Below are 15,224 nucleotides of genomic sequence, written 5' to 3'. Positions count from 1 at the left end.
CAGCCGTTCCCCAGAACTTCCCCATCGTTCCAAACTCTGTACCCATAAAACATAATTTTCCATTCCCCTGCCCCCTCAGCCCCTGGCAACCACCATTCTCCTTTGTCTCTTATGAATTTGCCTATTTTAGGTATGTCATGTAAGTGGAATCAAATATTTGTCTTTTTGTGTCTGCCTTATTTCACTTAGTGTAATGTTTTCAGGGTTCATACGTGTAGCATGTCTCAGAACTTCATTCGTTCTTTAAGGTTGAATAATACTCCATTGTGTGGCTGCCACATTTTGTTTATACATGTATGCGTCATGGATATTTGGGTCGTTTCTGTCTTTCGGCTGTTATGAATAACGCTGCTATGAACTTTGGTGTGCAGATATCTGTTTGAGTCCATGCTTTCAGTTCTTTGGGAAATATACCCAAAAGTGGAATTGCTGGATCATATGGTGATTCTGTGTTTAATTTTTTTTAAGGGACTGCCAATCTGTTTTCAGTAGCAGCTGTGCCATTTTACATTCCCACCAGCAGTGAATAAGGGTCGCAGTTTCTCCACCTCCATCTCCCAGCCAATGCATTTTATTTTCTGTTTTGTTTTTTCTTTTTTGGTAATGGCCATCCTAATGGGCGTGAAGTCTCATCTCATTGGAGGCGTGGCTTCCATTTATCTTTGTTGACAACACGTGTAAAGCGGATCAGTCCTCCTTGACTCCACCCTCCTGCTTCTCCTCTGTCAATACCGACCCCTCCTCTCATGCTCTGTTTGCTGGCCCCTCTCGTCCCCGGGTCCTCTAAACATTGACATGCCCCAGGATCTGCTGTTTGTACCTCTTCTCACTCCCTAGGCCATCTCAGCCAGTCTCATGCCTGAAATACCACAAATAGGCTGAGAATTCCCAAAGTTAACCTTTCACAAAACGGAACTGCTCTTCTTCAAAATCTCCTCCTGCAGCCTTCCCCATCTCAGTAAATGGCAGCTCAGTAGTTTTCAACGTCTCAAGCCAAAACCCTGAGAGTCACTTTTGACCCCTCTTTCTCTCTCGCTGTATACAGGGCTGTACCTTCAAAATAGAGTCAGGTCATTTCTCACTGCCGCCTCCGTCCTCCTCCTGGTCCAAGCCAGTGTCATCTCGCCACCTGATCCCTGTCAGAGCTCCTGCAGCAGCTGTGGTCTCCCACGTCAGTACTGTTCTCACAGTGACAGGCCCTTCAGGATCCGGCTCCTTTCTCACAGTATCCTCTCCGACCTTGTCTCCTTTCACTGTTCCCCTCTCTCCCTGGGTTCAGCTAGAGTGCTCTTCTCCCAGATATCCGCTCGTAACATCTGAGATGCCTTTTCTTTTTTTTTTTTTTTTTTTGTGGTACATGGGCCTCTCACTGTTGTGGCCTCTCCCTTTGCAGAGCACAGTCTCCGGATGCGCAGGCTCATTGGCCATGGCTCATGGGCCCAGCCGCTCCGAGGCATGTGGGATCTTCCTGGACCGGGGCACGAACCCGTGTCCCCTGCATCGGCAGGCGGACTCTCAACCACTGCGCCACCAGGGAAGCCCCTGAGATGCCTTTTCTTAACTGCTTTCTGATGCAACAGTCCTCTCCTCCCTCAAATTCATTCCCTTTAACCTGCTTTATTTGTCTCGGTAGCTCCTGTTACCTCTCGGTATTTAGTTACTTGTGCGTGGTCTGCTTGCTTCCCATGTTTTGTTCATGACTGTGGCTCCATCCTCTGGAAGAGGTCTGGGTATGGAGTCTGTGTTCAATATTTATTTGGCAAATGAATGATTGAATCTTTGTTTATATGTTTAATAAGCATTTGCTTTTCTGTAGACTAGAGTTTGAATGTGGGATTGCAAAGGGTGTGTTTTGTGTGTGTGTGTTTTAAATATTAATACTGTACTGCTGGAATACTTCAGTGCATTCTGGATATATGGTAGTCTTTTACATATTTGTGAAACTGTTGGATGCAAATTAGTATGGTTTCATTTTAATCTTGATTACAAGTTCAGGAGAATACTGTCTGTATGTATTAGCCATCTGCATTTCCTCTTTTTTGGCTTCTCTGTACATATTCTTTGCCCAGTTTTCCTTTTTGTTGCTTGAATTTTTTTTTTTTTATAGGAGTTCTTTCTATATTCTGTCATGGCATTTTTTTGTTTTTTTCCTAAATCTTGTTTTCCTTTTTTTAATTGAAGTATAGTTGATTTACAATGTTTCAGGTGAAGAGCATAATGATTCATTCATATATATTCTTTTTCAGATTCTTTTCCATTATAGGTTATTACAAGATATTGAATATAGTTCCTTGTGCAATACAGTAGGTCCTTGTTGTTTATCTATTTCATACGTATCAATAGTAGTATGTATCTGTTAATCCCAAATTCCTAATTTTTCCTCTCCCGCCCTTTCCCCTTTGGTAACCATAGTTTGTTTTCTGTCTGTGAGTCTATTTTTGTTTAGTAAATAAGTTTATTTGTATCATTTTTGTAGATTCCACATATAAGTGATATATATATTTGTTCCTTTTTTATTTTTAAATTTAATTTACTTTTTGTTATTTTTTGGCCGTGTTGCGTCCTCATTGCTGCACGCGAGCTTTCTCTAGTTGCAGTGAGCGGGGGCTGCTCTTTGTTGTTGTGTGTGGGCTTCTCGTTGCGGTGGCCTCTCTTGTTGCAGTATACAGGCTCTAGGCACACGGGCTTCAGTAGTTGCAGCACGTGGGCTCAGTAGTTGTGGCTCACGAGCTTAGTTGCTCCTCGGCATGTGGGATCTTCCCAGACTAGGGATCGAACCCATGTCCCCTGCATTGGCAGGCGGATTCTTAACCACTGCGCCACCAGGGAAGTCTCTGATTTTTTAAATTGTGTTTCACCGTAAAGAAATGTTAAATCTTTAAAATTTATGTGGAATTAATCTGTAAGAATTGATGAGAAAATTTTGAAAAATATGGCTGGTGAGGGTCTTACTAGCTATTTAAAGCAGTAGTTCTCAAACATAAGTGCACATTAAAATCACATGGCTGCTGTTTAAAACTGAGTCTGCCAGTAGTTTTCAGCTTATAGGTATTGGGAAAGAAAGGAAGGGAAAGGTATGTCTGAGGAATCTTTATTTAAAATATACTCTAAGGTAATTCTGATCTGATTGGTCCATGGATCACAGTTGAAGAAGCATTGTTGTAGATCTGTCTTTGGTGTAGTGTGGTATTAGCAAAGCAGTAGACAGGTGGATCCAAGAAACAGAACAGCGTCCAGAAACGAATCCAAGTGTGAATGGTAACTTATTATGGAAGATGACATTCTGGTTAATTGAGAAAAGGATGGTTTATTTCATAAATGGTTCAGACAGTTCACCTGAAGGGAAAAGTTAGCTTTTTCCCTTAAACAATAGAGAAATTCCATGTTGATTAAAGATCAAAATACAAAGATTTTGCAAATACTAGAAAAAAATATAGGATACCATTAGTTTAACCATGGAGTTGGATGAGGCCTTCTTAAACTAAATTGGAAACCTAGAAGCTGTGAAGGAAAAGATTAATAGATTTAATAGTTCAAGTTTACTTTCTGAAAGGTGATGCTCATATTCTTTTTTTTTTTGCGGTACGCGGGCCTCTCACTGTTGTGGCCTTTCCCGTTGTGGAGCACAGGCTCCGGACGCGCAGGCTCAGCGGCCATGGCTCACGGGCCCAGCCGCTCCGCGGCATGTGGGATCCTCCCGGACCGGGGCACGAACCTGTGTCCCCTGCATCGGCAGGCAGACTCTCAACCACTGCGCCACCAGGGAAGCCCAATACTCATATTCTAAGATGTGGCAACATAATAAAGTAGCCGTGACTGGTTTCCTAGTGTGCATGAAGAATGTTGCCTGCCACATCAGTAAACAAAGGATGTTGTGGCCGTCAAGCCATGAGCCCATTCAGGATAGAGAAAAACAGAATAGTGGCCCTACACAGTTAAGGTGCATATCAAAGGAATGATTTCAGTGAGCCCAGACTCTTGCATCTTCCTATATATAGAAAAGCACTAAGTTCATTAACTTGATGTTTGTTTTTTTTCTTTAATTAGCAGAAATCTTTTGATATTCAACTACGTGATTTGTTTTTGAACAACTCCTATATACCCTGGCTCCTTCCTTACCTCTTTGAAACAGTCTGTCAGAGCTATCTGAGAGCCTGTCTCCTGGGCTTAAAGTCCTCAGTATGTCTGTGGAATAAAACATAAACACTCGACTTTTTGGATGTGCGTTTTTTTCAGTTGACACTAGTCTACATTTTCTGTAGCCATTGAGCAAATAAGATGCAATTGACCAAAGTTTTGTTACTTTACCTAGTTTATCTAAAACATTGTAGAGACATTAAATGTCTTAATTGCATGTGACTGGTACATCTAGGCTACGCTTGACACCATTAACTCTCCCCTCCCTTGACTTTCATGACACTGCCCTTTCCAAGTTCTCCTACTTTATTGGCCTTTTCCATGGGATTTTCCTCCTCTCAGTCTTGGCATTAGTTTCCCTCCAAAGTTTTCTGTCCTTGAACTTACCTTGGAGGTTTCCTGTGTGTGTTTTTTTTGGGCAGCTCTGACCCCTCTTAACTTTCACAGTTTGTGTATTTGGATGACTCACAGACATCTTAAACCCATTATTTTCAAGACTTGTATTCATTTCCTTTCCACCAATCATCCAGCCACTGGCCAACCTCTTCACTGTTTGTATTTCTGTCTCAGTTGAAGGCACCCTAGCTGTTTTCCCTCCGTTCACTGCCTCTGCTCTAATTTGCAGCTTTATTCTGTTGACGATTCAGATACAGTACCATCCTCACTATGTTAAGCAGAAAGATTTCAGTTGTTGGAAAGGCTGGAGGAACAGCTGCTACCCTTGCCACCCTCTGGGCAGTTAGGAGCCAGGAATCCTAGCTGCTGCTCCTTGTCACACCCACCATAGCCTTGTGACCTAGGAGTAAATGATTACTTGTTGTCTCTTATGTAATTTCCTTCGCTCCAGTTTCTGCTGCCTTCAGGTTATCCTCTGCATAAAGTTATTTTCTAATACTGTGTGTTTATGTACATTTGAATGCAAACTAAGTTTCTTCCTCAGCATCAAAGGCCACAACAATTTGACCTTTAAAATTTGGGGCCTTTAATACCCTGCCCTCATCTCTCATCTCCCATCTCCTCATCCCTACCCTGCTCTACTGGGTGGCTGATTATTTCCTGAACACCTGCTGATTTGGGGGCTTGTTCAAGCTGTGTGGTATCATCTATTCAAAATCTCCATTCCTCTGCCCTTCCTGTCCCCCGACTTTTAAGATCATAATAAATTGCTGTTTGCTTCAAGAGGATGTCTCAGAAAAAACCAGAACTAGCCTCTACCTTTTACTGTACTCTTCTTGAAACACTTTATACTCAATGATTAGTACTTATTAAAGTTTCATAGTTTTAGTTCTTATATTTAGGCCTGTGATCCATTTTAAGTTAATTTTTTGTATGGTATAAGAAAGGGGTTCGTCTTCGTTGTTTTAGGTGTAGATGTCCAGATGTTCCAGCACCGTTTGTTGAAAAGACTGTTCTTTCCCTATTGAGTTTTTCTGCCATCTTGTTGGAAAGACTCTTCTTTCCCTATTGAGTTTTTTTTGCCATCTTGTTGAAAATCAGTTGTCCATAATAGAGAAGTTTATTTCTGGACTCTCAATTTTATTCTGTTAATCTATATATATGTACTTTTTCTAGTACCACACTGTCTTGATTAATACTGCTTTGTATCAAGCTTTGAAACTGAGATGTGTGAGCACTCCAACTTTGTTCTTTTTCAAAAGTTTTGGCTGTTCTGGCTACTTTGAATTTCCATGTGAATTTTAGGATCAGCTTACAAAATTCTCTAGAAGTCAGCAGAGATTTTGATAAGCATCGTGTTGAATCTGTACGTCAGTTTGGGGAATGTTGCTATTTTAACAATATTAGGTTTTAAAATCCATAAACAGGATGTTTTCTATTTTTAATATCTTTAAACAATGTTTTGTGGTTTTCATAGTACAAAGTTTGCACTTCTTGTTATATCTAATCCTAAGTATTTTTGAAAGTGTTGTAAATATAATTGTTTTCTTCATTTTCCCATTATTCATTGCTAGTGTGTAGAAATACAGTTTATTTTTGTATATTCATCTTATATCCTGCAACCTTTGCTGAATTCTTTGTTTGTTCCATTAGTTTTTCAGTGGGTTCCTTTGGATTTTCTATATTACAGTCATATCATCTGTGGATATAGTTTTTTAAATCACAGTTATTTTTAAATTCAAAATGCAAACATGCAGAATTAAATTTCAGAGTACTTAGTGAGATAACATCATTCTCCTGGGTTATTAAGGTGCATCTATTCTTTGCAATTCTGATGTCCTGAAAGTATTAGGGCTGTTGTTTTCGTTGTGCCACTTTTCTTTACAGAAACCTTCAGTGGCTCCCCATGCCCTTTCTGGCAGAAATCTAGATTCTTTGGACTCAATTCTTCAGGGTACTACACAATACGTTGTTGAAGAAAAGAGCTTGGAATGGTGAACAGAGCCCAGAGGTCTGTTGGGAGTCCTGGCTTCTCACCAGCTGTGCATGAGCAAATTCGGAGGTGTCCCTTTTCTTGTAAAGTTGCAGAGTTTGACTTTTAATTTTTTAAGAATGGTTCCCTTTAGTTCTCTGAACACATTTACAATAGCTGCTTTGATGCGCTGTCTGCTAAGTCTGACATTTGGATCCTCTCAAGGAGGACTTCTGTTGCTTGCTTTTCTCCCTGTGTGTGGGTCATACTTTCCTGTTTGTTTGCATGCCTCATAATTTTTTGTTGTAGACTGGGCATTTTCGATATTTTTGTAGCAGTTCTGAATACTGATTCCGCCTTCCCCTTTTCTGCACTTTCTTGTTTGCTTGCTTGTTTGCTGACTTGGCTGACCGGTTTTGGTGAAGTTTACTTTTTCTGCAGTGTGCATCCTCTGATGGGGCTCCTTCAAGGGCACAGCCTTGGGAACACGCACAGTTACTTTGAAGTACCTTCTTTCAGGGGGTGACAGCACGGTGGTTCTTGTAGGGCTCCCTTTAAAGGTCTGCCTCCCTGGTGTGCCTCTTGGCACCACACCCAGCAAATATTCTCCACTGATAGCTAGTCGATTGCTTTATTGTTTTGCACAGTGCCCTGGGCTATAAGTTGCTCCTCAGGGTGATCCGGTTAAATTAGATGGTCCTTGTAGGGGTTGTGTTTGAGGCCAGTCTTTGAGCTGCGCTGACTCTAGGAGGGCTCTTCCTAGCTGTCTCTTTCCATGATTCCATTGAACTTCTCTGGATCTGTTCTTTTGCTTGTTCCTGTTGTGGAACTACCAGCCTCATCTTAGTTGCTCACCACTAAAGTCTCCATTGTTTTCCATAGTGCCATTAGGCTTGAACTTCTCTGTTCTCTGTTGCAACTAAGGTCAGTCCTCTTAGGGATTGCTTAGTGGTTCTATCTGTGTTCTTACAGCCTGCTTCTCTGGCCTGGGGAGAACCTCTGTGCCATTGCTCCAGAGCCAGGGGCAGGGGCAGGGGCAGCAGCTTGTCCTCTGCTCTGTGAGTGGGGTCCTGGGCTTGGCTGTAGCCACTGGTCTCTGGAGCTTCTCTCCCTGTATCCACCTTACGAATCACGGTGCCCAGTAGTCTTGGTCTGCTGTGTCTGCAGTAGAGCTTCTGCCCTGAGTGGAGACTGGGTGAAAGAAGGGATTCCTCAGATCTCTCGGCCACACTTTCCTAGAATAGAATTTCTATGACATGGAGATGAAGAATGCTAGAAATCATAATCCTGGATTTAGAGCTGGGTGGAGTAATCAGTTAGTAGTTAGCTTCACTTTTGTTTCTTCAAAAATGATACTATCACCTGCCTACCAAACAAAGGCTGTGTCCTCTGCCTTGTGTTCTTCTTCCCCACCCTCCCTCTTCCTTTAGGTCTCAGCTCAGTCTCCCTGGCCAGGGAGGCTCTCGTGGACCACCCACATACTAGAGCACCTCTTTAGCCTTGCCTGGCCACCTAGTATTTCCCTTGCTGGGTCCATTTTTCCCTCTTAGGGCTTCTCACCATCTGGTGATATTTGTCTGCCTCTCCCAAGGGATGTATAGGTTCCATGGGAAGAGAGATTGTTTCTTTCACTGTTATAGTCCCTGTACTTAGAACAGTGTCTGACACATAGTAGATTCTCAATAAATCTGATAAATGCAACATGTAAAAAAAAAAAAGTCTGTTGCCTTCTTGCTTCACAATTTAACCTGCCTAAATTGAAAAATACCTAGAATCACTGTGGGAAGTGAATTTCATATTGTTTGCTAACTCCAATTGCTTGTTGCTGCCTAGAGTGGGAGAAGGGGGCTCCCTGGGAAAGAAAGCAGTGATGATTCAGCAGTGGCTGCAGGGGTCGGGAGAGAGGAGAATGTGGCATATGTGCTAAGTGTCTGCCATCTCTAATGTAACGAGACACTGAAGAACAGGAAATGGGTGCATTGTTGGTCTCCATTCTCTTGTAGGTCTTCTGGCTTGCTTCCTCTTCACCACTGGGAAGTATTTGTGGTTACTGGGGGTTAGGTTGGAAAAGCCACCTGTGTACAGAATGATGTGGAAGCTTTTCTGTAGAACTCCCGTTGTTAATAGATATGGCATACATGTGTATCCTATAAATATCAGGAGCGGACAGGACATTGCTGGCGGCCAGTATACTAGCTGCTGCTTGTTGGGGAAAAATCGTGTGCCTATCTGATATGAAGACTTCTTCTTTAAAGTTACTTAAGAATGATTTTTTGACTAATAACTTTCTTTCTTTTCCTTCTAGATTCTTACAGAAATCTGTTAATTCTACTTTTTGAGCACTATGAATAACCACATATCTTCAAAGCCATCGACTATGAAGCTAAAACATACCATCAACCCCATTCTTTTATATTTCATACATTTTATAATATCACTTTATACTATTTTAACATATATTCCGTATTATTTTTTGTCTGAGTCAAGACAAGAAAAATCAAACCAAATTAAAGCGAAGCCTGTAAATTCAAAACCTGAGTCTGCGTACAGGTCTGTTAACAGCTTGGATGGTTTGGCTTCAGTATTATACCCTGGATGTGATACACTAGATAAAGTTTTCATGCACGCGAAAAACAAATTCAAGGACAAAAGACTCCTGGGAACACGTGAAATTTTAAATGAGGAAGATGAAGTGCAGCCAAACGGAAAAATTTTTAAAAAGGTAATGTGGCTTTTTATTGCCTTTGAATTCGCTCTGAATAGAATGTACGCTTAGAAATGGTGGCAGGGGACAAGCACGGCCTGCTTCTGTTGGAATTTGCTCATGTGGCGGGAGAAACGGGGTAGAAGGGGACTAGACTGCGCTTTTTTCTCCTTCTGTACCCCCGGCATGGATTTGTTGCGAATTTTCACGAAGACCTTGAGATCACTCACTGGTGTGGGGCACTTCTGAGCCTGAATGGCTACCAGGACTTGGAATAGAATGTCTAGGGCAGTTTGGGGTTTGCAGCTATATTCCCTGGTAGTTCCAGAAGCACCTGTGAGCTCGAGATTGCTCTGGGTTTTGGGGTGTGACCTGCTTTTTCTGATTATAACGTAGGTTCCATTGGATACAAAGTACTTTGGTACTTGGGTTTGTGGCAAGTGCTTTGGTTTTCTAAGAATTTCTTTTCACAGATATAGAACTTGCCATTATTGATTTGAAACAGAGGATAAGACCTCCTTAGAGGCAGTGTAACAGTGCTTGAGAGCCTGGACTCCAGATACAGACTGTGGGTTCGAATCTCGGCTTTGCCACTTACTAGCTGTGTGTGACTTCCGAAAAGCTACATAACACATTTGCCTCAGTTTCTTTAACATGGAGGTAATGATCATTGCTGACATTTATTAGCATTTCTTATGAGCCAGGCTGTTTTAAGAGCTTCACACACATCAACTTATTTAAGACTTACAATAGCCCTACGGGTTAGTGTGGTCGGGATATCCCTCCTTTACAGATGGTGGCACTGAGGCACAGATAGGTTAGGTGACTTACCCAAGGGCATTATAGCTAGCAGGTGGTGAAGCTGGGACCAGAACCCAGGGTGTCTAGCTCCATACTCCTTAAATAATCCCAGCTCAGAGTTGTTGAGAGTATTAGTAGATAGAGAAAGGGAGTGAGAGTGTGTGTGTTTGTGTGTGTACATTCTACAGGTATGTGTGTGGAACAGTTTGTGGTATCTAGTGTAAATGCTCTAGCTTTTATTATCATCTTGGGAATTCACTGGGCAAAATTGTATGAATGAATCTAAAGACTTATATCATGGAGTAGTGCAGCCCTGTGAGGGGTAATAAGTATAAAAATGTCATGAAAATGCTGTTTATGAACTTGGGTATGTGAGTTTCTTATAAACGGTTCTTGAAGTTCTGGTAGGTGAGAATTGAAGATCAAGTTTTTTTAGAGGCAGTAAGATGATCTGTAGTTAGTTGATAATTTGGTTAGGTTATAGGTTTAATACCTGTGTGGGCACAGTTGTTTTTCCCTTACCCTCTTTTTCCAACTATATCCTGACTCCAGTTGTCTTTTTTCTGTTAATCATGAAGGAACTCTCAGATCTTGGAGGAGAGTCCAAATAAGCACAGCTATGGAATGAAATGCTCAGTTTACTCCTGTTACTGCAGAATGTGGGGAGGGGTGTGAGAATGATGTTGTTTGACTTAATGGTCCATTAATGTTGCCACTTACCACACAAATTCCAGTCATCATCTTCTAAACGTAAAGGAGATGGCACGCAAGTTAATAATCAGTGACGCCTAGAAATTCAGAAACATTATTTTAACTCTAGACAACAGAATCTGTATGTGTTCCTAACCTTCGAATGGAGTGATGTTTTATCCTGTTGTGCCTGGACCCCTCCTGACTTACACTTGTTGTTCTGGCGTTAATAGTGCCCCCTACAGTCGCCAGGGTGATTTGGATAAATCCTGTGGTCACTCTACTTTTAAGGCATTTTCCCTGTTTCTTTTGGTGACTTAGTTTTGCCTCACTTAAATAATTTTTTTTCCCTTTTTTTTTGCTAAATTAAGATCTAGCTGGGGTTAGTTAATAGCACATTTTGAGAAATTGAAGTCATGTAGTTAAGCATGTTTGATTACTCTTCTCTAGCCTATAGATTATAATTTGCAAAACACTTTATCATAATGATGTCTGATTTTTGTCATATTTAGTTGCTACTTTTTATGCTGTACCTTCCTTGATTCTGTCTTTGCGAGATCTGGTAGTTATAAAAGATACTGAAAACACTACATTTTTTAAGTGCTAAAGTTTTCCACTCCTCTGCCTTCTTTTCTGTGCTTTTTGTATCTAAAATAAACATTTATTTTTGTCCTTTGACAATTCCTACTGCTATTTGAATTCAAAGATTGGGTTCTCTTACTTTTAATGAAAGCATATATAACAGAAATCCTGTTTTAGCAGGAAGCTTATTTTTTCTCTAGTATCCTGCGCACACTACAGGATGGTGTGTGCAGGATACACACACTACATGCATTTTGTGGAGCTAGCACTTTCAGTCATCCAGTACTCATAGCAGCAGACTGGTTCCCAAGTATATAAAAAGGAGAAAAATATGGTGAACATGAAATTCTTTCTTAATTCAGGTGTCAGTGTAATTAGGACAAAATAAAATCCTAGAGCTGTCATAGTTGTTCCTTAAATGTGGCCAGATAGGGCTTCCCTGGTGGCGCAGTGGTTGGGAATCCGCCTGCCAATGCACGGGACGTGGGTTTGTGCCCTGGTCCGGGAAGATCCCACATGCCGCGGAGCGGCTGGGCCCGTGGGCCACGGCTGCTAAGCCTGCGCGTCTGGAGCCTGTGCTCCACAGCGGGGGAGGCCGCGACGGTGAGAGGCCCGCACACACACACAGAAAAAGTGTGGCCAGGTAATGCAATGGACACAAGCAAAGTTCTTCTTTTTTTAAAAAAATTAATTAGGTTGTGCTGGGTCTTAGTTGCGGCACATGGGCTCCGTAGCTCTGGCTCACTGGCTCCCTAGTTGTGGCACGTGAACTCTTAGTTGCGCCATGCCTGTGGGATCTAGTTCCCTGACCAGGGATCAAACCTGGGCCCCCTGCATTGGGAGCACAGAGTCTTAACCACGGCAGGACCAGGGAAGTCCCGACACAAGCAAAGTTCTTATGCCCTGTGCGTGGTGTGTGTGTGTGTGTGTGTGTGTGTGTGTGTGTGTGAGAGAGAGAGAGAGAGAGAGAGAGAGAGAGAGAGAGAGAGAGAGGGAGAGAGGGAGAAAGAGAAAGTATGTGGCTCTTTCCTCCCTGTCTTGACCGTGGTGCCTTTGTATTCATTGTTTATTCAACAAAGAAATATTTGAACTCTAGTAGAAAAGTTAGAAGGTGAGAGAAACCATTTTCAGTTAGCACCCTTTTCTGTCTATACTATATCACTGTCCGAGGGTGTGCCTACCATTGATTGACATTTGCCATTAACTTCGCATTTGTGATTCATCAAACTTTTTTCAGAAGTCTTTAATCTAAACTCTGGTGTAGAAAACACATATTTTTTCTTGTTTGAAATTAGACTCATTGGGAAAGTAGGTTTTGTGTATCATAAACAAAGCAAATATTTTTTGTTAGCCTTACTTGAGAAGGTGTGCTATACCACTGGTTAGCCAAGACTTCAGTTTCTGTTGGTCTGCATTGCAATTGTAGCAGTGGTCTGTAGACTGGATAAGGGGGTATCTCCACTGTGTATTAAACTAGGCTGCCCCGCCCTTGGTTTCTTATTTAACACCCATTGTATTGCAGCAGCAGCTGCTGCTATGGAAGGATAGTGAAAAGGGGACCTTTCACAACCTGCCCTTAGATGTAAAAATAGAGTTGCTTAGGCAGTGTGGCCTCTGCTCAGAGTGCTTACTAAGAGTGGAACACATACGTAATTTTTTTTTTTTTTTTGTGGTACGCGGGCCTCCCACTGTTGTGGCCTCTCCCGTTGCGGAGCAACAGGCTCCGGACGCGCAGGCTCAGCGGCCATAGCTCACGGGCGCAGCCGCTCCGCGGCATGTGGGATCTTCCCGGACCGGGGCACGAACCCTGTCCCCTGCATCGGCAGGCGGACTCTCAACCACTGCGCCACCAGGGAAGCCCCACATACGTAATCTTGATGGAGTGTATCTTCATTTAATAGTTTCCATATTTGAAGATAATCTTATATTGGAAAATAAAGCTAGTGATTAGCAGCATCTAAAAGTTTTCTCCCTGTTTTGGGGGACTGAGCTTTGGGGATTAACCCTGGAGTGTATCTGGCATGGTTGAAACAAAGATGCTCAAAGCTCTATTTCAAATGAATGAACTCTGAAGCTTTGTTTCTGTCTTATCTTAAAAGTCTCTTTTGAGCTTCCAAGGGAAGGTAAGTGAAGATGCGATGGTTCCGCTGTAATTATGCCCAGGATACTGCGGCCATCAGCTTCACCAAGACAAGTTTCCCGAGGGGCACAAACAGAAGAACAGACAGCGAAGAAACAGAGGCGGCTGTGTTCCTGAGGCTTGGCCAGCTTTTCCAGGACTATATTATGCTGTCATTTTAAGTCTCGTATGGTTTTATAAAACTGTGGCAGAGTGAAGCGTGTGGAATGTGTCAGTAGCTCCTGATTCCAGCCTTCCCAGCAGCAAGTGCTTGTACTGATGTCTTTTGAAATGAATTAACAATGAAATGATCAGTTTCCAGAACGTTTTAAAAATACATGTACCTGAAATAGAACAGAGTTGCAAAGAATAAAAATAACTTTGCAGTGAAACAGAAGACACAAGACCAGCTCAAACATTTAGTGATCTAACTTCCGGAGATACTTTACATCTTTTTCTTATATATTTTACACACCTTAGAGAGAAGAAACTAGAAGGAATTATGCAGTCATAGTGCTTAGAAAGAGAAGTTTCACTATGACTGACGTTCCTTCTAAATTGATGCAAAAAGATACTAGAAATACTCCTTTCTGTTCTTAGGAGTTGACTTAGCTTTCTTTTCCTCTTCCTCATTGCCTACTTTTGTGTTATTTCTTTCTTGAGTCATGTTTTTATCCTATTTGCATATGTGTATGATATTTATTTTTTGACTTATTAGGATATTTACATAATTTATATAAAAAGTAATGGCCCATCTCTTGGCCAGAATTTGTGGTTGGTTATTATGTTAATACTCTCCCCAGCCAGAACGCTTGGTTTTCTTTTCCATACTTGCTCTTCTCCCTGTCATCCCCCTGTTTTTTAAAGGCACCGCTGTGTACCAGATGGCTCAAGTCAAAAACCAGGAGTCTGATTTTTTTTAATTTTCCCCTTACAGCTCCCTCCACCCCCGTTCCCTTTAAAAAGAAAAAAAAATCAGGTCTTCTGCTTCCACTCTTGCCTCTACTATAATCCACTCAAACACAGCAGTTGAAATGATATTTTACAGCTGTTAATCAGGCCACCTTACTCACTTGCCCAGCAGCATCTCAGCTCCTTTCTATAGTGCAGTTGGAGCATTGTGATTTAGTACTTAGATTCTGGAATGAATCTGCCTGGGTTCATATCCTAGTCCGTCACTTAATAGCTGTGGGATTTGAGCAAGTTATGTTTATTCTGTCTATGCCTCAGTATTCTCATCTGTAAAATAGAGAGAATAATAGTAATTATCTTAGTTATTGTGAGAGTTACCTACAGCATACCTAGCACGTAGTAAACACTAGTAAAGGTTAGCTGCCCTCATCGTCGCCATGGTTATTACCAACTGTCCAGATCTCTTCAGTATTTTCACTCTCTGGCTCCCTCACAATAATTTGTTTGTAAAGATCTTCATTTGCAGAGGGAAAGGTTAAATGAAGCCAGATGTACTTTGTCGACGGTAGGAAAGTATATATTTTTGAGATATCTCTGTTCTGAATAGTTAAAGTAAAAGTTTTAGTGCTGATAGAGGTTAAACTCAGCTACCTGAACACTTAACCTTTATAGAATATCTCATTCTTCAGGGCCCTGACTGGTTAAGTATTGTGTGATTTTGTTTTATGGAATGTTCTGTATCTTATCTCCATTTTATTTTTATAGTTTTCTTTTGAGATAAGAGGCCTTCCTCATCAGCATAATCAAGGTATCTAATTTCATAGGTTCCTGAACAAAGGTAAATTATTAAGTTCCTATGTCCCAGGCAGTGATAGTCTGAGCGACAACATTGATACTTACATATGTGTATG

The 15,224-nt window shown here is 41.6% G+C and overlaps 1 protein-coding gene across 2 annotated transcripts in view; it reads left to right on the top strand.

Annotated features, from left to right (window-relative positions):
• The window catches only part of ACSL3 (acyl-CoA synthetase long chain family member 3), an 81,005-nt gene that overhangs the window by 41,055 nt on the left and 24,726 nt on the right, over positions 1-15,224 (top strand). For both annotated transcript variants that reach the window (XM_030835588.2, XM_030835676.2), the window contains one exon: positions 8,811-9,227. In XM_030835588.2, coding sequence (XP_030691448.1) covers positions 8,850-9,227 — 378 coding nt within the window. In that variant the 5' untranslated portion in view covers positions 8,811-8,849. The remainder of the gene's footprint in view (positions 1-8,810; positions 9,228-15,224) is intronic.

Source organism: Globicephala melas, chromosome 7 (genome assembly GCF_963455315.2).
Source record: "Globicephala melas chromosome 7, mGloMel1.2, whole genome shotgun sequence".
NCBI classification, from domain to species: Eukaryota; Metazoa; Chordata; class Mammalia; order Artiodactyla; family Delphinidae; genus Globicephala; species Globicephala melas.
This window is presented reverse-complemented; position numbering and strand designations above follow the sequence as displayed.